The following is a 22,892-nucleotide window of genomic DNA, read 5'->3' on the forward strand; positions in this document are numbered from 1 at the left end:
AGGGGGTCTGACTCATGATTTTTGATCTCTTGAGGTTGGCAATACTACATGTAGTTTACATTTCCTCTTATTAGTAGACAGAATGCAAGGAGAAGACAAGGTGACAGCATGTAAAATTATATACCTGCTATTGGTGGGTTTGCATAGTTGAATCCTGTACAATGAAGTGCAGCAACAGTGTGTTGCTGCACTTCATTCAGCTATTCACTTCCATATTCATTTACGTGCCTGTCTCTCCATTCGTCCACTCATTAGCTCTGACAAATGCTGCCCTTGTAATAAATATAATACAAATAGCTATTCATTATGGATTCAAAGCCAAACCACAATGAAACCCAAATGTGGCTAATTCTGTTATTAATGAAACAAAGATTAGCACAAAATGTTTCTAAACTGTTTCACGGAGTAAGACTTTTCTACTTTATTTTGTATGAGTTTGCGAGGGTTACTTGGTATTGACCACTATACTGCTGATAAACAGTATTCTTCATACTAGCTGATTGAAGATAGGTCCTCTGTTTGAATGCATTTTCTTTTATAATTTATTGGTGTTCTTCTGGTACTGCAGGGTAATTTCAAATTTCACTACGAAAAGAAAAATGAATAAATTGTAAGTCTTTAGCAAATTATTGCATATTAGCAGATAGTTTCTTTATGTACACAATTTCCACTGTGTCTAATCCCATTTGTTATTTCAGTGAAAGGAACAAGGGAGAAGTGCTGAGTGAGTTAATGGTTGAAATGTAGGTCAATAACTCAAATGGCCCAAGATCTCTTAGACTGAGATCAGATTGTCAGCCTGAATATTGGCAGAGGAGTGCATGGCAGGAACAAATGTTAAATCTTCTCTTCTTGGGCTTTAGCTAATATAGGTTACTGTGTTTTGGGAAATACATGCGAGGGCTGCCTTTTGGACTAGTGAGCTCCTGAGATGGTAAAATCCAGAGGGAGAGACAGTGGGGCCTTATTGGAAGCGATTGTTAGGCTTCTGCTTATGAAACCTTCTCTTGTCACTGACAAACTCCCAGGTACCATCTCATCACTAATCTTCCTTTTTGGGAAAGATTAATGTGAAGGCTTTAGTAAGCAATTATGGCAACCCCTTGGCCTAATTCTGCAAGGTCTTCAGCACTCTCAGCTTCTGTTGAAATTCGGGCATGCTGCAAGGTGTCTCTGTTAGCACATGTTTTCCTGAGGGGTTTTCTAAGGGAACTGAGGCTCTTTATTTTGAGGACAATCTTCTCGGTTGTGTTGGCTTCAATCGAGACAAATTCTGATATCTTTGCTCACCGTGAATAGCACTTCACGACTAACCAGATTGATTAATCAGATCTCAGTTACGTTAGTGCAGCTAAACACCTGTGGCTGCCCCATGTTAGCTGATTCATATTTCTATCTGTGAATTGTCATGAAGGTTGCACTTCTCTGAGCCCAGACAGGTCACAAAGTCCAGAATGAATCACGTAAGAGCTGGAGAAAAGCTTTTTTCATTGAAGGGCTCAAGCTGCAGAATGCATTTTCAGAGTAGATGAATCTAGAGTCTGATTGCTTTTAGAGAACACTGCAAAACCTTCCTGTTTGATAGTAATTCCACCATAATCAGAACAACACTCAACAGCTCTCCTTTCACCACACACAAACAACTAAGCAAAAAGCCCCTACCCCAAGGACAGCTTTCCATGCCATGAAGTCCCATGGCAACAGAAAAGTACCTAATCCATTTTACATAGAAGACTCTCTCTCAGACACCACAGTGATGGGCCGCAATACAGTACTCCACAGTAGATGTATCTACTCCGTGTGTAGTCCCATTGAAGTCAATAGGACTTGTCACAGAATAAGATCTTCAATGCGAGTCAGAATCTGTCCTATTTTAGCAGATGTTTAGTGCTGAAGTTTTCATTGTCATCCAAGTTTGCTTTGAGGTGTGTTACGTATGTGTGAAAACAATGTGTGGATACACATAATAGAGTCATAGACTTTAAGGTCAGAAGGGACCATTATGATTGTCTAGTCTGACCTACTGTGCAACACAGGCCACACAATCTCACCCACCCACTCCTGCAACAAACCCCTAACCTATGTCTGAGCCACTGAAGTCCTCAAATCATGGTTTAAAGACTTCATGGTGCAGAGAATCTTACAGCAAGTGACTCGTGCCCCATGCTGCAGAGGAAAACGAACCCCCCACAAGGGCCTCTGCCAATCCGCCCTGGAGGAAAATTCCTTCTTGACCCCAAATATGGCGATCAGCTAAACCCTGAGCATGTGGGCAAGACTCACCAGCCAGACACCCAGTAAAGAATTCTCTGTAGTAACTCAGATCCCACCCCATCTAACATCCCATCACAGGCCATTGGGCATATTTACCACTAATAGTCAGAGATCAATTAATTGCCAAAATTAGGCTATCCCATCATACCTTGGAAGGCTGTTCCAGAACTTCACTCCTCTGATGGTTAGAAACCTCCCTCTAATTTCAAGCCTAAACTTCCTGATGGCCAATTTATATCCATTTGTTCTTGTGTCCACATTGGTACTGAGCTTAAATAATGCCTCTCCCTCCTTGGTATTTATCCCTCTGATATATTTATAGAGAGCAGTCATATCAATCTCCCCTCAGCCTTCTTCTGGTTAGGCTAAACAAGCTGAGCCCTTTGAGTCTCCTTTCATAAAACAGGTTTTCCATTCCTCGGATCATCCTAGGGCTGGTCTACACTACGGAGGGAAATCGATCTAAGATACGCAACTTCAGCTACGTGAATAATGTAGCTGAAGTCGAAGTATCTTAGATCGAATTACCTACCGTCCTCACGGCGCGGGATCGATGTCTGCGGCTCCCCATGTCGACTCCGCTACCGCCGTTCGGGTTAGTGGAGTTTCGGGATCGATAGGAGCTCGTTCGGGGATCGATATATCGCGTCTAGATGAGACGCGATATATCGATCCCCGAGAAATCAATTGCTACCCGCCGATACGGCGGGTAGTGAAGACGTAGCCCTTCTCTGTACCTGTCCCAGTTTGAATTCATCCCTCTTAAACATGGGAGACCAGAACTGCAAACAGTATTTCAGATGAGGTCTCACCAGTGCCTTGTAAAACAGTACTAACACCTCCTTATCTCTACTGGAAATACCTCACCTGATGTATCCCAAGACTGCATTAGCTTTCTTCAGGGACATATCACATTGGCGGCTCATAGTCATCCTGTGATTAACCAGTACTCCAGGGTCCTTCTCCTCCTCTGTTACTTCCAACTGATGAGTCCCCAGTTTAGAACAGAAAATCTTGTTATTAATCCCTAAATGCATGACCTTGGACTTTTCACTATTAAATTTCATCCTATTACTATTAGTCCAGTTTACAGGGTCATCCAGATCTTTCTGTATGATATCCCGGTCCTTCTCTGTGTTAGCAATACCTCCCAGCTTTGTGTCATCCGCAAACTTTATTAGCACACTCCCACTTTTTGTGCCATGGTCAGTAATAAAAAGATTAAATAAGATTGGTCCCAAAACTAATCCCTGAGGAAGTCCACTAGTAACCTCCTTCCAGCCTGACAATTCACCTTTCAGTACGACCCTGTTGTAGTCTCCCCATTAACCAGTTCCTTGTCCACCTTTCAATTTTCATATTGATCCCCATTTTTTCCAGTTTAACTAATAATTCGCATGTGGAACCAGATCAGATGCCTTACTGAAATGGAGGTAAATTAGATCCACTGCATTTCTTTTATCTAAAAAATCTATTACCTTCTCAAAGAAGGAGATCAGATTGGTTTGGCATTATCTACCTTTTGTAAAACCATGTTGTATTTTGTCCCAATTTTCATTGACCTCAATGTCCTTAACTACTTTCTCCTTCAAAATTTTTTCCAAGACCTTGCATACTACAGATGTCAAACTAATAGGCCTATAGTTACCCAGATCACCTTTTTGTCCTTTCTTAAAAATAGGAACTATGTTAGCAATTCTCCAGTCATAGGCTACACCCCCTGAGTTTACAGATTAATTAAAAATTCTGGCTAATGGGCTTGCAATTTCATGTGCCAGTTCCTTTAATATTCTTGGATGAAGATTATTTGGGCCCCCCCGATTTAGTCCCATTAAGCTGTTCGAGTTTGGCTTCTTCCTCCAATGTGGTAATATCTACCTCCATATCCTCATTCTCATTTGTCATTGTACCATTATCCCTAAGCTCCTCAGCCTCATTAAAGACTGAGGCAAAGTAAGTAATAAGAAGACTAGGAGCACAGTGAGCTCAGAATGCTCTGGGAGATGGATCTTGAGCAGCATTTTCTACCTGTTCTGTTTCATGGCACCGCAATTCTGGTGCAATTTAAACATAAAGGTGAGATAACAGTGGGTGGGTGCAAGCTGGAGTGGATGTGTGTTTGTGGCAGTATGGAAAGCCAGCTAAATGGTATAGTTTTTCAATGATTTCCCTTGTTCAGAATGACGAGACTTGTTTTTCTTTCCCATTAGGTTTAGGAAGAAATTGACTGTAGCTGATTCCTTTAACAACCTGGTGCATAGACAAAATCTCGAACACTTTACTGAAGGTAAGGTTCCATCTGGCTCATGTAATGGTATTCAGGGCTAACTTTACAGATTCAGTGCTGATGGCGGGTGTTGTTTGGGATCTTTTCAGACACTTGCCACCGGATGCCTGTAGGCTTTTGGGTGGAATTCAAGATGTTGGGTGTCACCTTTGGGAGAAATTGCCTCTCTGTGTCATATTGCCAAAGTGGGAATCAGTGGAGACTCTTGAACTGAAACAGCCTTGATTTAATTGAGAGGGACCCTCAAATCATCTGCTAGAGCCTGTTAACCTCCAGACATGCTGCAAAGACAGTCTTTTCTTATATGCATAGTGCAGGATGGATCTTGGAGAAGTTTAGTGGTGGGCAGGGGTTTCTGCTCTTTTGGGACCAGGAGAGGCTGTTTGCTCCTATGAATGCATTTATTGAAAATGTATAAAATCCGAAATTTGCTAATCCTACTAGGCATCAGTTTCATTACACAGTGTAATTCCAATTCCACATAAGGATGTACAAGTTCTAGCTTTGTTTGCATCTGGGCAACTCAGTCCACGTATCTGTGTAATTAAATTTAAATGGTTATGTAATGCTCTGTTAGATCTCTCTTTATTAAAAAATGGTCATTTCCTTGACAATAAAAACTGAATGTGCGCATACACAGTACACTATAATAACTCACCAAGGGCATGACGCACAATGGGACTAAATGAGATAGGGTCATGTGATTAAAAAGCTTAGCACTATTTCCCAACATCTAGGAGGGAAATAATACTAAATTATTTTTGTCTCATGATCTTGTCCATCACTTGGATTGTATTTGGTTATGGAAGCAAGTGTGTGTCTGTGTATTTGTTAGTATAGACTAGCAAAATAGTTTAACCTGCTAATAATTTGCTGAACAGGATCTTATGACTATCAGAAGAATTGACTCTTAAGGATGGGAGGGGGAAAGTAATTACAGTATTGCCAGCCCTACATGTGTAAAAATCATGAGTTAAGTATCAAAAAATCATGAGATGGGCATAAAAATAATGAAATTTACTAAAGAATATAAATATTGGTATTCTTATTTGTCTCCTGGTGTCTGAGCCTCTAGAGTGCACTCAGATCAAGTTTTCAGACTTTTCTCTATAATCACAAGAGCTAGAAACTTAACGAAAAAGACACAAAAAACCCTGATATTCCCACATGACTCCAGGAGGCTGGGCTTAAAATCCCTGCACCAAATATCACAGGACTCATGAATAAATCTAAAGAATTGTCAACACTGTAATACTGCATAAAACAAGCTGAACGTGATCTCTGAAGGAAATACAGTAGGGAGACTCAGCCTTGGGTTGGACTATATGACACAAGCCCATGTTAAATGTAGAGCTAGTATGTTGGACCATGCATTCGATTAAAGTAAGATTATAGTATTCAGTGATCCAGTTCCAAAAACTAAACCAGCATTTCAGATCTTTGGGCCCTTGTGTAAGATCCAGTTCCCCAGCATTCAGATGTGGTATTTTCTTTCTTTTCTATTAATTCTATTTGCTGGGGGGTTAGTTCAAGAGCTTAAAGTGGGCACCACTCACATGTTCATTCTGGAGCCACTGCTGTTTTTATCTTGTGTGACCATCCTCTGTCCAGTTTCTGTTGTGCATCGTTACAGCCTCCAGCCTGGGGTGAGAGGGGCACAAAATAAAGCTCCTCCCTCAAGATCCCCATTAATGCCACCCTGCTAATCTGTTGATTGATGCAGGGCTGGCCTCTGTGCTTTGCACCTCAGGACGGAAAATGTTTTTGGCTGCCCCACAAGCAGCCGAGTAGGGGGAAAAAACCAAACAAATGAAACCCTCCAAAACAAAATTTCTGAGTGACGTGGTCCCTTCCCGCCCCTATCTGTTGATCTGGCGCCCCTGGAAGCTGGTGCTCAGGATGACGGCCCTGAACAGAAGGAAGTACCTAGGAGTGGTTCACACACCTCTTCCTCAGCTGCTGCTCCTTTATCCTTTCACACACACACCCCCCACCCCCAAATGAAGTGTTTTGCCTCCTCTGGCCCAGGGAGAAAAGGACAGAGGATATGATGTGTTTGCAGCCTCTGTCTTTGTGTTGCTGTCTTGCTGGCTCATGTTTGATGCTGCTGTGCTCTCACAGCAATAGTGGTTAGCAGTAATAGCACTTTGTTCTCAAAGCACTGTATTAACATTAGCCACTTCTCACAACGCCCCCGTGAGGCAAGTTGGTGTCATTATCCTCATTATACAGAGCGGGAAGCAGAGGCACAGAAACAAAATGATCAATTGAACACTGGTTGTCTCAGATTTTAGTGAGTGCCCCTTCCTGGCCACCCGCTAGGACTGCTGGGAGGGGCAGGGGCGGCTCCAGGCACGAGCACGGCAAGCTGCGGGGGGTGGCCTGCTGGTTGCTGGGAGGGCAGCAGGCAGGCGGGTTTTGGCAGCGTGCCTGCGGGAGGTCTGCTGGTCCCGCGGCTTTGGTGGCAATTTGGCAGTGGGGATGCCAATGGTGTGGCACCGGTGGACCTCCTGCAGGTGCGCTGCCGAATCCTTGTGACCAGTGGACCGCCCGCAGGTGCACCACCAAAAGCTGCCTGCCTGCCATGCTTGGGGTGGCAAAAAACATAAGAGCCGCCCCTGGGGAGGGGAATCCAAACCTCTGCTGTGCTGGATCGCTGGGTATTTCAAGCTCTTGGAGCCTGAATGGAGTCTAGCCACTGCCCCACTCTGAGTCCCTGAGCCAGTGGTCCCCAACCTTTTTTGTCTGGTGGGCGCTGAACGACAAGCCACCGAAGACCGTAGCTGGCAGACGAGCATCCGCTGAAATGCCGCCGAGAAGCGGCAACGTCAGCAGGTGTCGCCGCTGAAACGCTGCCGAGAAGTGGCAACGTCAGTAGGCGTCGCTGCTGAAATGCCGCCAAAAATCAGCGGCATTTTGGCGGCGATGCCTCTGGATGACGCTGCTTCTTGGCGACATTTTGGTGGATGCTCGTCCACTGGACAGTACGTGGGCGCACATAGATACCCCGGTGGGCTCCATGGCGCCTGCAAGCACTGCATTGGGGACCATTGCCCTAGGCGCATGCTCAGGGTGCTGATCTTCTATCTGGCACCACCTCCGAGTGTAAGAACCTTTTGTCCAGCTGCTTAGCCCCTCTGAGTTCAGTGCTGACCCATCACACTCCCCAAGACTTAAACACAGCCCTCCCCCAGAACTACTCCCCAGAGATGTGAAGCTTCTCATTTATAGTTTAATTCCCTTAGAGGCAAGCAGTGGTTGTGAAGCACTCAACACCTGCACTTTGCCAAGTCTAACACCTTTATGCTCTTTTATCCTTAATCATGTAAAGCATGGGCAAGCACAGATCATACAAAATAATAAACGTCTGAAACTGCAATATCCCTCACTTGCTATATCACCTTTCCCTTGGGAGCTGTGGCTCTAGGAAGACAGGCAGGGAGGGTGTCCCCTGTCTCATGCAGGCTGTTACATGGGTGAGTGGTTGCTCCCTCATGAACTGGAGAACGTGGCTGGCCACTAAGCAGACTAGCCTCTACCCTTTTAAAAGCCTCCAGTGCCCTGTGTCTGGTGACACCTTTGCCAGTACCCCACAAACTCCTGTCTGATGACGTTGATGCCCAAGTGACTTGTCCTCTGCTAAACTAGTTTTACTGGGCAGGGATCATTCTTTTGTCTAATGTGAATAGATTTCCAGTGAATAGGTATCTTCTATTGTGGTCCTTTTGCTACCAGCCTTTGGAATTTTCAACCCAACATGGAGGCAAACAGCACAGAGAAGGCAAAAGGCTCCATATTCTGTGTGCAGCCTCACATAGACACACAGGGTTCATAATCTCATACAGAGTTCATAAATCATACAAACATATTCCCTGTTCAGTACAGGAGTGTCAGAACCAGGATTGGAATTCAGGTGGGGCAAAGCAAACTGGCTTATGCCATTTTACCAAAGTGCCTCTCCTTGTGCCGGAGGTAACTCTTCTAGGGCGAGACAATAGATTGGTCTCCTTGCCCATTTGGGGCCCTGTTCAGGAAAGCACTTAAATCAGTGGTTCTCAAACTTTTGTACTGAGACCCCTTTCACATAGCAAGCCTCGGAGTGAGACCCCCCCCCCAATAAATTAAAAAATACTTTGTTATATATTTAACACCATTATAAATGCTGGAGGCAGAGGGGGGTTTGGGATGGAGGCTGATAGCTCGCGACCCCCGAGGGGTCCCAACCCCCGGTTTGAGAACCCCTGACTTAAATACATGCTTGACCTTCAGTATGTGACTTATCCCTTCTCTATGCAGTATAACACTTTAGTTTAAATGCCTTGGTGGATAGGGATGGCATGATTTATATGCTTAAAATTTAAGTACTTGCTTTATTGAATAGAGCCTTCATCCTTATTTCTCTGCTGAGACTGCTACAATTTCTGGTGACAGCCATTGCATTCTAGACCCCTCTCTGCCAAGATCTGGTCTGAGACCCCACCGAGCAGCCACTTGGTAACAATTTTGTGTCACTCACTTGGGGTTAATTCAACAACCTGGAAGAAACAAACTCTGATCAGATTTTCTTTTTGAGGTTTTCTCACCCTTTGCATTTATTGTATTCTGTTTTCCTATTTGGGGGTATAATACTACTTCTTTAATTCATCTGTTGTCTGATTGTGTCTTTTTTCCTCTCCCACCCTCACCCTTTCACACTAGAGGAAATTCATGCAGAAATTTGCTACGCTGAATGCTTGCTTCACAGAGCAGCTCTCACATTCCTGCAGGTACAGTACCACCCATTATGGCTGTTAAATGAAAGCAGGAGGGGAACAGGAGGTTTTGGAAATCAGTTGTATACAGATGGAAATGTTTATGTGGGGTATTAAAGTGCACATTTTCATATACCCATGCAAGTGACCCAGGTCCAGTCTACTGTACCAAATCTCTGGGCCCACATCCTCCCGTGGTTCTCAAACTATTGTACTGGTGACCCCTTTCACAGGGCAAGCATCTGAGTGCAGCCCCCCCCCTTAATAAATTAAAAACACCTTTTTATATATTTAACACCATTATAAATGCAGGAGGCAAAGCAGGGTTTGGGGTGGAGGCTGACAGCTTGCGAACTGCCCCGTGTAATAACCTCCCGACCCCCTGAGGGGTCCTGACCCCCAGTTTGAGAACCCACTTCAGGGTATTTAGGCACCTAACTTCCATTGAAATTAGTAGGAATTAGGTGCCTAAGACGTGGGCCTTACTTCTTGCTCTCAGAGTTCTGTGGAGGCAGCTGCAGTCCATGAGGAGGGAACACCTTGCAGCTCTCTCTAGCACCCCCTCTGCATGACATAGGAGTGATGTTGATGTACTTGGAAAGGAGTTGTCCTCACATTCTTTGGCTGGGTGGAAGGTCACTTCAGTAAGTGTGGCAAGTGTATGAAAGGGGGTGGGATAGCATGGAAGAGAAACAAAGGTCATTGGAGCAGTAGCATGCAGGGGAACTTGTTCCTCTGCTTTCCCCAAAATCCAGTGAGTAATCAAAGTAATGAATCTACTTTAACCTCAATGCCAACTCTGCCCACATATCTACACCAAAAACACCATCACAGGACCTAACCAGATCAGCCACATCATCACTGGTTCATTCACCTGTACGTCCACCAATGTAATATACGCCATCATATGCCAGCAATGCCCCTCTGCTATGTACCTCAGCCAAACTGGACAGTTTCTACGGAAAAGGATAAATGGACACAAGTCAGACATTAAGAATGGCAATATACAAAAACCTGTAGGAGAGCACTTCAACCTCCCTGGCCACACTATAACAGACCTTATGGTGGCCATCCTGCAGCAAAAAAACTTCAGGACCAGACTTCAGAGAGAAACTGCTGAGCTTCAGTTCATCTGCAAATTTGACACCATCAGCTCAGGATTGAACAAAGACACTGAATGGCTTGCCAACTACAAAAGCAGTTTCTCCTCCCTTGGTGTTCGCACCTCAACTGCTAGAAGAGGGCCTCATCCTCCCTGATTGAACTGACCTTGTTATTTCTAGCCTGCTTCTTGCTTGCATATTTATACCTGCTTCTGGAAATTTCCACTACATGCATCTGACAAAGTGGGTATTCACCTATGAAAGCTCATGCTCCAATACGTCTGTTAGTCTATAAGGTACCACAGGACTCTTTGCTGCTCTAACAAGGTTGTTCGTTGTTGTTGTTGAAGGGCTGTTACCCCTGGACATTCCACTGATTGTTGTTGCTAGTCAGTGCTGATTGTGTTCTGGGAGAAAAAGCATTGCCTCTCTCTTTCTCCGTGTAGCTTCTGATATCTTCTGTTTAGAGTATAAAAGCTGGGTTTGCCACGTGAGCTAACATCAGCAGCTGTCAGCTGAACTTGAGTCTGTGGTTAAAGCAGGTGGGAATGAGAGTTTGTAGTTCTTAATTTCTATTCCTGACTCAGGGCTAGTCTACACTGGCAATGCTAAAGCACTTTTAAAACTAGTTTTAAAACTTAAATGAAAGTGCTTTACCTCTTATACTTACTAAGAGTTTTTAAAGTGGTTACTTTAGGTCAGGGGTCGGCAAGCTACAGCACGTGTGCCACCTTTGGCATGCAGCTGCCAGCCGGGGTCCTGGCCACTGCGCTGCCAGCTGAGTGAACAGAACACCAGGCTGGCAGGAGGCTGAGCAGGGCCAGCGGCTGGAACTCCAGAGCGGCCCCAGGCGCACCCCCCGGCTTCCCCCTCGCCGCGCTCGGGTTCTGCAGCTCCCAGGAGCGTGAGCCGCCAGGGCGCGGGGCCCTGAGCCTGCTGCGGGAGGGGCAGTGGCGGGGACAGTTAGGGGCAGGATCCTAGGGGAGCAGTTGGGGGGGGTGTCTCTGAAGGAGGCAGTCAAGATTCCCAGCCAATGGGAGCTGCGGAGCCAGCACTCAGGGCCGGGGCAGCGTATGGAGCCTCATGGCTGTTCCTTCACCTAGGAACAGCAGGGTCAGTTCATCGCTTCTGGGGAGCCATGCAGAGCCAGGTAGGGAGCCTGCCATCCCACATCGACTGGACTTTCAATGGCCCGATATGCAGTGCTGACTGGAGCCTCCAGGGTCCCTTTACAACCAGGCATTCCAGTCGAAAACTGGACACCTGGCAACCCTATGAAGATTTGTGTTGGGAGATATCGGAAATGCCGGTTTCTAGAGCTTTGATGCTTTTCATTCTTAGCAAATGTGACCTTTCTGAATTCCTGGGCTGAAACTGAAGTAAATGTCCTGTTTCTGAAACCTTCCCCCAGTCACTAAACAGAAAGCAGCCTTTAAACTACTATGTATGATGCCCTGTGGAATGCTCCAGTTGAATGATGGAAATAAACATTTTCTCTATGGAACAAAAGTAAACAGGGTCACGTTGTTCTGTAAGCATTTGCTGCACCGTGATTTGGATTAAACTGTCTGGGGACATGTTATCATACCAGAAGTGACATTCTCATGTATAATGCACAGCTTCTCTCTCATCCATTGCTAATAGATAATGCCCCTCAGTGTGGAATCTACAGGTGGTTCAGTGTTGTTGACGGAGGCTCTGGGACTAAGCCCTACCCTTCAGCGCAGGCTACCAGATTTTCTGCCCCCAGCAGCAGACCAAGTTGGCAGTTCAGTTTCTTCTAGCCATTTTGTTTTCTAACTTTAATTTCTATTTATTTTTGTGCAGTAGTGACTTCATTTCAGCATCTAGCTCCTCTTTCCCTCTCCTGAGGTGAAGAATATCTGGAGTATAGACACTCTCACCCTCTGGTTTCTCTGGTACAGCGCCTCTGAAGTGAGCTTTCTGTGCCTTTCACTGCAGCAGAAAACACAGAGCCAAGTGTTTGAGCTGTTATAGGCAGCTTCTCAGGAGCTTCAGTGGGCCTGGAATACCCCACTGACTCTTGTGCTGCCAGAACATGAGCTTTGAGTTGGAGAGACCTGTGGGGCCTTGACCGCCTCCTGAAATCTCTACTCCCCTGTGGAAGCCTCCATACCTATTTATGGACAACATGCCAATTGGTGGGTACCCTGTCGAGAGAAATGGACCAATTCATAATATGCCAGCTGCTGGAAAGGATACATAGCCACTGGAGCCACTGGTGGTTCAAAAATCAAGAACTTTTTGAATCCAATGCAGAGAATTGCTCACCCATGGGTCAAAGCTACTTGGCTCTGGCCATAATTTTCCTACCATGGTAAAGATTTGCAAAGATCCAAAACATCATTTTATCATTCATTTCCTGGCAGTGGTCATCTCTAGCCAAATATCTCCTACAGGTAGGATTGCTGGTGCCAAGTACTGGCTCCATCTCTGAATGAGATTTTTCAAAATGCACGCTCCAGATATTTCTTTAAGAACATGGAACCATTTACCGGGTACAATACAAAATTAGATGTCCTTCTCAGATCACCTTCGAAAGTCCATTTATGGGCAGGTAAGTACAACCAATATGCTCAAGCAAGTCTCTCAAGGTGGAGTGCATACATGGATGACAAATTGTCAAAAATTTGGAATCCACATTCATTTAATTCACATAGATACACCACTGACAGTGTTGTCAGAATGAAAACATATACACATGACTGCATAGTTCAGACCAGTGGTCCATTTAGTCCAGTATCTCATCTATAATTGTGGCCAGAACCAGCTGATTCAAAATAGGGTGCAAGAAACCACATTGTGGACAATTATGGTGCTCATAGGGGAAGTTTCCTGCTACCTCCCATGTAAATGTTTATGACTGAAGCATCAGTGTCTATATCCCTTTCAAAAATAAGGAGTAGCCAGGGGTCAGAGCTTCTCTGTGGCAATGGAAATAATACCCCGGACAGAGGAGAATCTGCTACCTTTCAAGACAGGTCGCATAAAGAATACAGAAAGGAGGGAAAGGGTCTCTCTATAGTCCTCCAATGACCCAAAGGCACTCTGAACTTGATAGACAGCCCAGGGACCTCCATTGCACCTGCAGAAAACAACATGTCTCTTTAAACAGGGACTCCTTCATCCAGACCTGGACCACCTACAGTTACAGCCTGGGCATTGGAAGAGAGAGTGTAATTCAGCAGGGATTTTTCCATTAGCCTCACTGAGAAATGTTGATATCAAGAGAGAACTCAACCAGGAAATTTCACTCCTTGATCTGGTCACATAACATTTCTGGTTTGAGGGGAACAGAAAGCATTTTAGGGAAACAGACTGTTTGTTTTGTACAGTGCCAAGCACAGTGGGGCCCAGGTGCAGATGTTACCATAATACAAATAATAATCATAGAACTGTAGGGATGGAAGGGACCTCGAAAGGTCATCAAGTCGAGCCCCCTGTGCTGAGGCGCAGGACCAAGTAAAACTAGACCATCCCTGACAGGTGTTTGTCCAACCTGTACTTCAAAACCTCCAATGATGGGGATTCTATAGTCTCCCTTGGAAGAATATTCCAGAGCTTACCTACCCCTACAGTCCTATTTTCACTGGATATGGAGAATAATTGATTGGTGTCCTCTTTGTAGCAGCCCTTAACATATTTGAAAAATATTACCAGGTCCCTGCTCAGTCTTCTTTTCTCAGGACTAAACATGTCTAGTTTATTAACCTTTCCTCATAGGTCAGATTTTCTAAACCTTGTATCGTTGTTGCTCTCCTCTGGACTCTCTCAAATTTGTCCACATCTTTTCTAAAGTGTGGCACCCAGAATTAGATTCAGTACTCCAGCTGAGGCCTCACCGGCGATGAGCCGAGCAAGACCAACTATACAATTCTGTTGATATCAGCTACACTAGAGGTTCTCCAGAATGGTTGATGGGAGTCCTACATAACCAAGCACCGTAGAAAAGTGGGAACCAGCACTAGCGACATTCTTTAGAAAGGAACATCGGACTCCCCACCTGAGCATCCGATGTCAAGATTAATCAGGGCGACAGATTAGACAAACCCGTGTCTGGCTTTTCCAATCACCATTACCTCTGAAAGAAAGGTTTTGGAATTAGTTTCTCTATCTTTACAAGAGCCACGCTGCTATTGTCATGAAAAAAATGCTATAGTTCCAGAAACTTTTCCGTTCAATGTAAATTCTTCTCTCCGCAGTTCCTGGGAAATAGCTCTCCCACCTTTTTATTCCAATCCTTTGGAAGACTGAGACATAAATGGGCATTCCTAGCATTCTAAAGATATATCTCAAGTATATTGAGGACACACACACAGTTCATCTCATTCCCTCCAAAATTCACTGCCTTCAGACCTCAAAGTTGCAGCAGACAAGATATAACCCTGCAGCAGTTGGCATACTAGGCATCTAGAAAACTATTTATGGAGTAGGAATCCCCCAAAGTGCATGAGCTTCACCTGAGGAAGTTTTGCAAAATAAGTTTCCATTCCTGTGCAGAGACATTCTTTGGTTGGAAGGTTCCCTACTGGATTGGCTCCTTAAATTACAAAATTCTTACTTTTAAAGGTGGGACAAGGGAGATAATTTCCATTCCTGACTAGTATTCTACTATAATAATTACAGCTCTGCTTATCCTCCCCTGCCACTTCCTTGATTCACTGCTCGTTATTTTCCCTTAATGATGAATGTGGAGAGAAGCTGTGCAGCAGAATGAAAAATTTCTTGCCTGATAATTTTCTTCCTGTTAGCAGCTTCTCCCCTCATTCAGACCACCTGTGTAATCTGGTAAATGACTGGTATACAGTTGGTAACAAATTAATTTTTTTCTTTAAAGGGATGCTAATATTCAATTCCTGGAGTGTTTCTTCAGCTTTTTGAGGCACTTTTTTGCTGGCCTGAGTTGAAGGGCAAGGCTTAGTCCTGGAGCCTGCAGCAACACTGGCCTGCCTCTGCATCCCACAGGTGGGGGGCATTGCCCATTAGTGATGAATGAGGAAAGAAGCTACTAACAGAAGATGATCAAGCGGTTTCTCATCTGTCAAGTCATAATTCTTAACTCAAAACAGGGCCGGGTATGGCTTTTTTGCCGCCCCAAGCGGGAAAAAAAACAGGATGCAGGGAGGCCGGGGCAGCGAACCAAAAAAAACCCAAAAACCCAGGGTGCAAATGTTCGGTGCTACTTACTTGGCAGCTTGCAGCTGCTTCTCCCGGCCACGCTGGTGAGCCTCTGTGCGGGTGGCGGCTGCACTCTGGCTAGTGGGACTCCCTGCGCTGCGGTGGGGTGGGGGGAGGAGAAGAGGGGTGGCCAGGGCTTCCTTCAGCCGGGGCACTCGCCACGCGGCCCCTCCCGCTGCGCCACCTGCCGGGACTGCTCCGCGCCGCTCCCGCCTGCAGGTGAATTGAAAGTCGGCAGGGAGGGAAGAACACGGGCTGCCGAGCTTGCTGCAGACCTGGCACTGGCTGGGGCAGACTGAGTGCGCAGCCCACTCCCAGCAGGGCGCTCCCCTCCTCTGCGTCACCGCCCCCTACAGTGGTGCACTGAAAGTCCTCAATTAAACAAAAGAGAGAAAAACAAACAAACAAAAAAAACCCACCAGGGCGCAGGGCAGCCGGAGCGACGAACCAAAAAAAAAGGCGGCCATGCCACCCTAGGATTGGATGAGATGCCACCCCTTAGAATCTGCCACCCCAAGCACAAGCTTGCTTGGCTGGTGCCTGGAGCCGGCCCTGCTCAAAGGCCCCTACATATTTTATCTTGCAGATTCCATATTTCTTATGTTTTGTAATGCAATAGCTGAGCATTTGTTACATTGCTTTTTATGGCTGTGCTACACACTCTACCATTAACACTCAGTAGCAAAAAGAGAGCACATCCAATGTACCTTGTGTTTTTCGTAAACCCAAATTGCATCCTGCGGGATCTTGTGCAGGCAGTCAGCTGTTTGTAGCTGGTGCTGAGCCAGGGAATGTCTGAATCTTAACTGTGCTGAAGGACAAATGGTTCAAAGCTCTTTGCATTCTTTTAAAACAGCCACAGGTGTCTGTACTATAGGTGCTGCTTTTTGCTAACAGCAACAAGGGACAATATGGCTCTATTCCTGTGGTCGTTAATGTGGACTAAAGATCCACAGCTCAGAGTTAAAGCAACTAATCACAGAAAGCATGAAAAAAATGATATTTTAGAGGACAGTAAAAACAACAAAAATGAGAAAAGAAATTCTAAGTCTTAGCCATTTACTGCTCCATAGAGATTCATCCTGTCTGATTCATCTTAAATTGTTTTATTCACATCTATTAATTTCCAGAAAGCAAATGCATTTTAAATTGCTCAGTGCTAATGTATTTCCCTTCCACCAGGATGAGAACATGGTTAGTTTCATCAAAGGAGGCATCAAAGTCAGGAACAGTTATCAGACATATAGGTAAGTAGGCCTGAATTATTGTATTATCATCATGCCAGTTGCCTTTCTGCAGTAAAAAGACTCTGGTGGGAGGGGATGTCTCTCAGAATTAGCATTGTTATTATTTATTTACTTAGGCACATTATGTAAGCTATAATTACTATCTTCAAAATCCAACCCATGCAGTTTGGGATATGTGGTCCCCCTCAGTTCACTCCTAGAGAACATGGATTTAATACTGATTGGTGGCTAGCAAGCAAGCCACATCCACATACAGATGCTGTTTATATCCAACCTCCTCTCTCAGTCTGAAAACCAATCAAACAAAAACATCTTGAGTAGCTTTCAACTTGTCAGACAACTTGTTTCCTCTCTACTGTTCTACACACATGCTGCCTTTTGCTTTCCGCCTGAATAACTTCTTTTAGATTATGGAAAAAGTAGCCAGGCAAATAAGAACAAAAGCAAAGTCACTCACAGAGCTCAGTGTGTCCTCTGTAACATGCTGCATCATCCTGCCACGCAATAGTGCAGAGGGCTCTCCTAGAAAAGTTAAAGGTATATGGGAAGTTAAAGTAAAAGGTATATAGAGTGCAAGTTCATAGGTCCATCATTCAAAAGACGACCATGCAAGTCTACCAAGCTGACATCTCTTCATTTTTGCAAATAGAAGAGATGGTCTCCTTAGTTCATGTACACATAAATCCCAGTATATTCCTGTTGTTTGCATGGTAAAGAATTTGCCCATCACATGTTCATTTATGGCATGCTTGTTTAGACACCTGGTTTGTTAAAGTTTTGCACGTGTGGAAGGAAGCTGTTCTCTACTGTACGAATAATAGGAAAGAGAAATGAGCCCTTTTACCACTTCCATGGTTAACAATAGCTTCTGGCTACTTTCATCTATGTAGATTAGGTGAGACTTCAGAGTTATGACTATAATTGTTATATTTCATACTGAATTGGGCTAACTATTTACCTGGTTATCCGTGTATTCTGTAATATTATCTTCTGTATTTTTAGGGAACTGGACAGTCTTATACAGTCTCCAAACTATGTTAAAGGAAAGAACTATCTCCATTTTGAAGGAGGTGTAAAGCTTGGTGTTGGAGCTTTCAACCTGGTATGTAAAAGAAGTCTTCACTAAGGCCCCACTGCTGTAAACACTTACATGCTTAACTTAAACACCTGTGTTCTACTGAGTTTAATGAAACCGCTCATGTTTGAAGTTAGAAGTGCACGTATTTGCTACGTCTGGCCATCTGCAGATATTAACATGATTAAGGGTATGTCTACATTACCCGCCGGATTGGCGGGTAGTGATCGATCTATTGGGGATCGATTTATCATGTCTAGTGTAGATGTGATAAAATTGGTCCCCGATCGCTCTTCCGTTGACTCCAGAACTCCACTGTGTGCAAGAGGCGGACGTGGAGTGGACGGGGGAGCGGCAGTGGTCGACTTGCTGTCATCCTCACAGCCAGGTAAATCAACCTAAATCACATAACTGAAGTTGCGTATCTTAGGTCGACTCTCTCCTCCCCCTGCCCCGCCTCCCCCAATGTAGACCTTGCCTAAGAAAGATCAAAGGTGAATATACTACACATAAAAGAGAAATCAAGATGAACTGCTATGGCCACGATCCTAGAGTTCACTGTGTGCACGCACGCCTCTGCATTTGCATGGAGCTCAGCTGACTTCAAGGAGTCTCTGCATGAGTGCCAGCGTCTGCCCGTGTAACGTTCATTGTAGGATTTGGGCCTATATTAGCGCCCACCGTGGTCAGGACAAAGTAGCTTGCTGGGCCACTTGAGTATCCTGAGCTGTGATCAGTAGTTCAACTGTGGAAAGAGCTGATCACAGCTCAGTCTTCACCTGCATGTTTACAATACCTAAAGCTTACAGAAGATGTGTCTGAGACCCCTCTGTGATTGAACTGAAGTACATTGCCTTTGATATGGAATCCTGAAGGCAAAAGGCACCATCCCCAGTCACTGCCACTTCTCCCAGCTAGGGATGGCAAATAAGTTTGACTAAAATAAGAACCAACCAGAACCTAATCTGAACAATTTTCAAAGTTCATAAGCTTAAATTGACTTTTTTGGAGGGGCCAAGGTGGGCAGTGAGGGGAGGCTGGTATATAGGTGTCTGATTAATTATTTTTGTGCACTTTTCTACGTCTTGGTTTCATCCCACATCAGAAGTGAAAGTACCAGTATGCTGTGAGAGAGAGGATGCTTTTACTGGTAGTATTTTTTTTAAACAGTAATAAGTAAGATTTGGATGTAATGGCTTGATAGGCCAATCCACCCTATCCAGCTCCTGGGAATGCCATAACCTGCTGGCATGATAGGAAGAAGCATCAGCACTTTCACCCTAGTCCACTGCTCAGATTTGAAATCTGAATGTTCCTTCTCCTAGACAGTGTCTAAGCGAACCCTGTCTGCCCAGAGTTGAAATCAGAATTTCTCTTCTGCTAGATTCAGTTAATTCATAGCATGTTATTCCATAATATTTGGTGCAACACTTCTAGGTTGTGGTAACAGTCATCAGAAGGCAGGAGGCAGTAGAGAGAGAGAGTTCTTTGGAAGGGGAGTGATTTTAAGACAAATGAAGTTAGGAGAGAAGGATCTAGATCAAGAGGTTTGGCTATAATCTAAAATATTACGATGGTGGGAACACTGCAGAAGGGAAACGGATGATAGGATGCCAAGAAAAATAATGCAAAAGCAGCAAAGGTCTCTCAGACCTAGAGGCTGGCTACTGACTAGATGGCGGGATCGTATGCAGCAACATGACCAGGTGTCACTTAATGGAGAAACAAGCTAAGGACAGGAATAAATAGCAATGCTGTATTGCTCCCCTTGTCTGTGAAGATGCTTTGGGATGCGAAGATTATTTCTAAGCTGGCCAGAAGCAGGAGTACCAGATAGTTCGTGTGCAGGTCTGATTTTGATTGTGCATGAGTTCAGCCCCATGCTCAGAAAAGCTTTATGTAAACTTTACGTAAACTGTGACTATCATCAGTTAGAAACTGAGTCACAGCAGACTCAGTCTGATTATGCATGAATTGGTCTCATACTACTTAAAGTATAGCTGAGTATTTCCGCAGCATCTCTTTTAGTGCGTTCTTTTAGTGTTTCTCCCTCCCATAATGCATAGGCGCGACTCCCATTAAAACAAGAAGAAGAAAGAATGCAAACTAAAAAAGACGGTTACTCACCTTTGTAACTGTTGTTCTTCGAGATGTGTTGCTCATATCCATTCCAATTAGGTGTGCGTGCGCCGCGTGCACGCTCGTTGGAAGATTTTTACCCTAGCACACTCGGTGGGTCAGCTGGGCGACCCCTGGAGTGATGCTGCTATGGTGCCAGATATATACCCCTGCCGACCCATCTGCCCCTCAGTTCCTTCTTGCTGGCTACTCCATGGGGAAGGAGGGTGGGTTTGGAATGGATATGAGCAACACATCTCGAAGAACAACAGTTACGAAGGTGAGTAACTGTCTTTTCTTCTTCGAGTGCTTGCTCATATCGATTCCAGTTAGGTAATTCCCAAGCCTTACCTAGGCGGTGGGGTCGGAGTGAGATGTTGCAGAATGCAAAACTGCTGAGCCAAAGGCTGCATCATCTCTGGACTGTTGAACCAGAGCATAATGTGAAGCAAAGGTGTGGACCAAAGACCAGGTAGCTGCACGACATATCTCCTGGATAGGTACAAGAGCTAGGAAGGCGGCCGATGAAGCCTGAGCCCTGGTAGTATGCGCAGTGATGTGGTTTGGGGAAATATGAGCCAAATCATAACAAGTACGGATGCACGCCGTCACCCAAGATGAGATCCTCTGAGAGGAAACAGGTAGGCCTTTCATTCGGTCTGCTACCGCGACAAAGAGTTGGGGTGTTTTAAGAAAGGGTCTTGTCTGCTTAATATAAAATGCGAGCGGTCTACGGACGTCCAGGGAGTGCAATTGTTGCTCCCGTCGCGTTGAGTGTGGCTTCGGGAAGAAGACCAGGAGAAAGATGTCCTGGTTAACATGAAATGCCGAAACCACCTTAGGGAGGAATGCTGGGTGTGGTCCCAACTGCACCTTGTCTGTGTGGAACACAGTATATGGCGGATCCACCATAAGAGCCCTAAGCTCGGAGACTCGTCTGGCTGATGTAATGGCTACGAGGAAAGCTGTCCTCCAAGACAGGTAGAGTAGCGAGCAGGTTGCTAACGGCTCGAATGGGGGAGACATAAATCTGGTTAAAATCAGGTTGAGGTCCCAGGTCAGGGCTGGGCGGTGTACTTGCAGGTATAAGCGCTCCAAGCCCTTGAGGAACCTCGAAATAATAGGGTATGAGAACACAGAATGGCCACCCTCCCCTGGGTGGAAAGTAGAGATGGCTGCCAAGTGTACCCTCAATGAGGATACTGCTAGGCCCTGCTGTTTGAGAGACCAGAGGTAGTCCAAAATAGAGGGAATCGGGACCTCAGTGGGAGTAAGATTATGCGTTTCGCAACAGCAGGAGAAACGCTTCCATTTGGCCAGATACGTTGACCTGGTGGAAGGTTTCCTGCTTCCCAGGAGAACTTGTCATACTGATGCACAGCAATGTAACTCTGACTGGTTTAGCCACGTAGTAGCCACGCCGTGAGGTGAAGGCCCGCAGGTGTGGGTGGTGAAGTCTGCCGTGGTCCTGAGTTATAAGGTCTGGGAGGAGTGGCAGGGTAATTGGGTTGGCTATCGGCAGGTCGAGCAACGTGGTGTACCAGTGCTGCCTGGGCCACACTGGAGTGATCATGATGAGGCGCGCTCTGTCCCTGTGGAGTTTTAGCAGGACCTTGTGAACCAGCGGGAACGATGGGAAGGCATAAAGCAGCGGGCTCTTCCACGGCATCAGGAAAGCGTCCGAGATCGATCCCGGGGAGAGACCTTGGAAGGAGCAGAACATCTGGCATTTCCTGTTCGCACGGGAAGCGAACAGGTCTATGTGGGGAAATCCCCACTTCTGGAAAACAGAATGCATAACGTCCGGGCGGATCGACCACTCGTGAGACAGGAAGGACCTGCTGAGTCGATCCGCCAGAGTGTTCCGAACCCCTGGGAGAAAGGACGCTACCAGGTCTATCGAGTAGGCTATGCACAAGTCCCACAGTTGGATGGCCTCCTGAAAAAGGAGGGAGGATCGTGTCCCTCCCTGCTTGTTTATGTAGTACATGGCTGTTGTGTTGTCTGTAAACACTGAGACACAACGGCCTTGTAAATGTTGCTGGAATGCCTGGCATGCCAGGCGGACTGCTCTCAGTTCTCAGACATTTATGTGTAATGCCAGCTCCTGAGATGACCAGAGGCCTTGAGTACGAAGATGTCTGAGGTGAGCACCCCAGCCGAGAGATGACGCGTCCGTCATCAGGGACATTGAGGGTTGGGGCGGATGGAATGGCAGCCCTGTACCCACCAGGGAGGGAGTCAGCCACCAATCTAGGGAGCCTAGGATGCTCGAGGGAATGGTGACTATCGAGTCTCTGCCCGGGTGGTATACCGATTTGAGCCAAGCTTGGAGAGGATGGAGGCGGAGCCTGGCGTATTTGGTCACGAACGTGCAGGCAGCCATGTGACCCAGGAGACCGAGACAAGTGTGAGCCGAAGTCGTCGGGAAATTCTGTAAACCTCGGATGATTTTTGCCATCACCTGAAACCACGGCTGTGGTAAGCAGGCCCTGGCTAGATTGGAGTCCAGGATAGCTCCTAAGAAGTTTAACCTTTGCGTGGGAACCAGAGTGGATTTTTCTATATTGATCATCAGGCCTAGACGTGTGACTAGGTCCTTGACGATGCCTACATGCTGGGTGACTTGTGTCTCGCAGGCCCCTCAGATGAGCCAATCATCCAGATACGGAAAAATGTGTATCTGATGTTGGCGGAGATAGGCGGCGACTACGGCCATACACTTTGTAAATACCCTTGGGGCTGTAGAAAGGCCAAACGGCAGGACCGTAAACTGGAAGTGCTGACGGTTGGCTACAAAGCGGAGGTACCTCCTGTGCAGAGGAAAAGATGGCGATG

The 22,892-nt window shown here is 45.7% G+C and overlaps 1 protein-coding gene across 1 annotated transcript in view; it reads left to right on the plus strand.

The window, feature by feature from the left end:
- TTC39A (tetratricopeptide repeat domain 39A) overlaps positions 1-22,892 on the plus strand; it is a 69,699-nt gene that overhangs the window by 17,406 nt on the left and 29,401 nt on the right. The window contains 4 exon segments of the mRNA XM_030573651.1: positions 4,485-4,561; positions 9,260-9,327; positions 16,797-16,861; positions 17,864-17,963. Of these exon segments, the coding sequence (XP_030429511.1) occupies positions 4,485-4,561; positions 9,260-9,327; positions 16,797-16,861; positions 17,864-17,963 (310 nt within the window).

The sequence above is a fragment of the Gopherus evgoodei genome, chromosome 8 (genome assembly GCF_007399415.2).
Source record: "Gopherus evgoodei ecotype Sinaloan lineage chromosome 8, rGopEvg1_v1.p, whole genome shotgun sequence".
Classification (NCBI taxonomy): domain Eukaryota; kingdom Metazoa; phylum Chordata; order Testudines; family Testudinidae; genus Gopherus; species Gopherus evgoodei.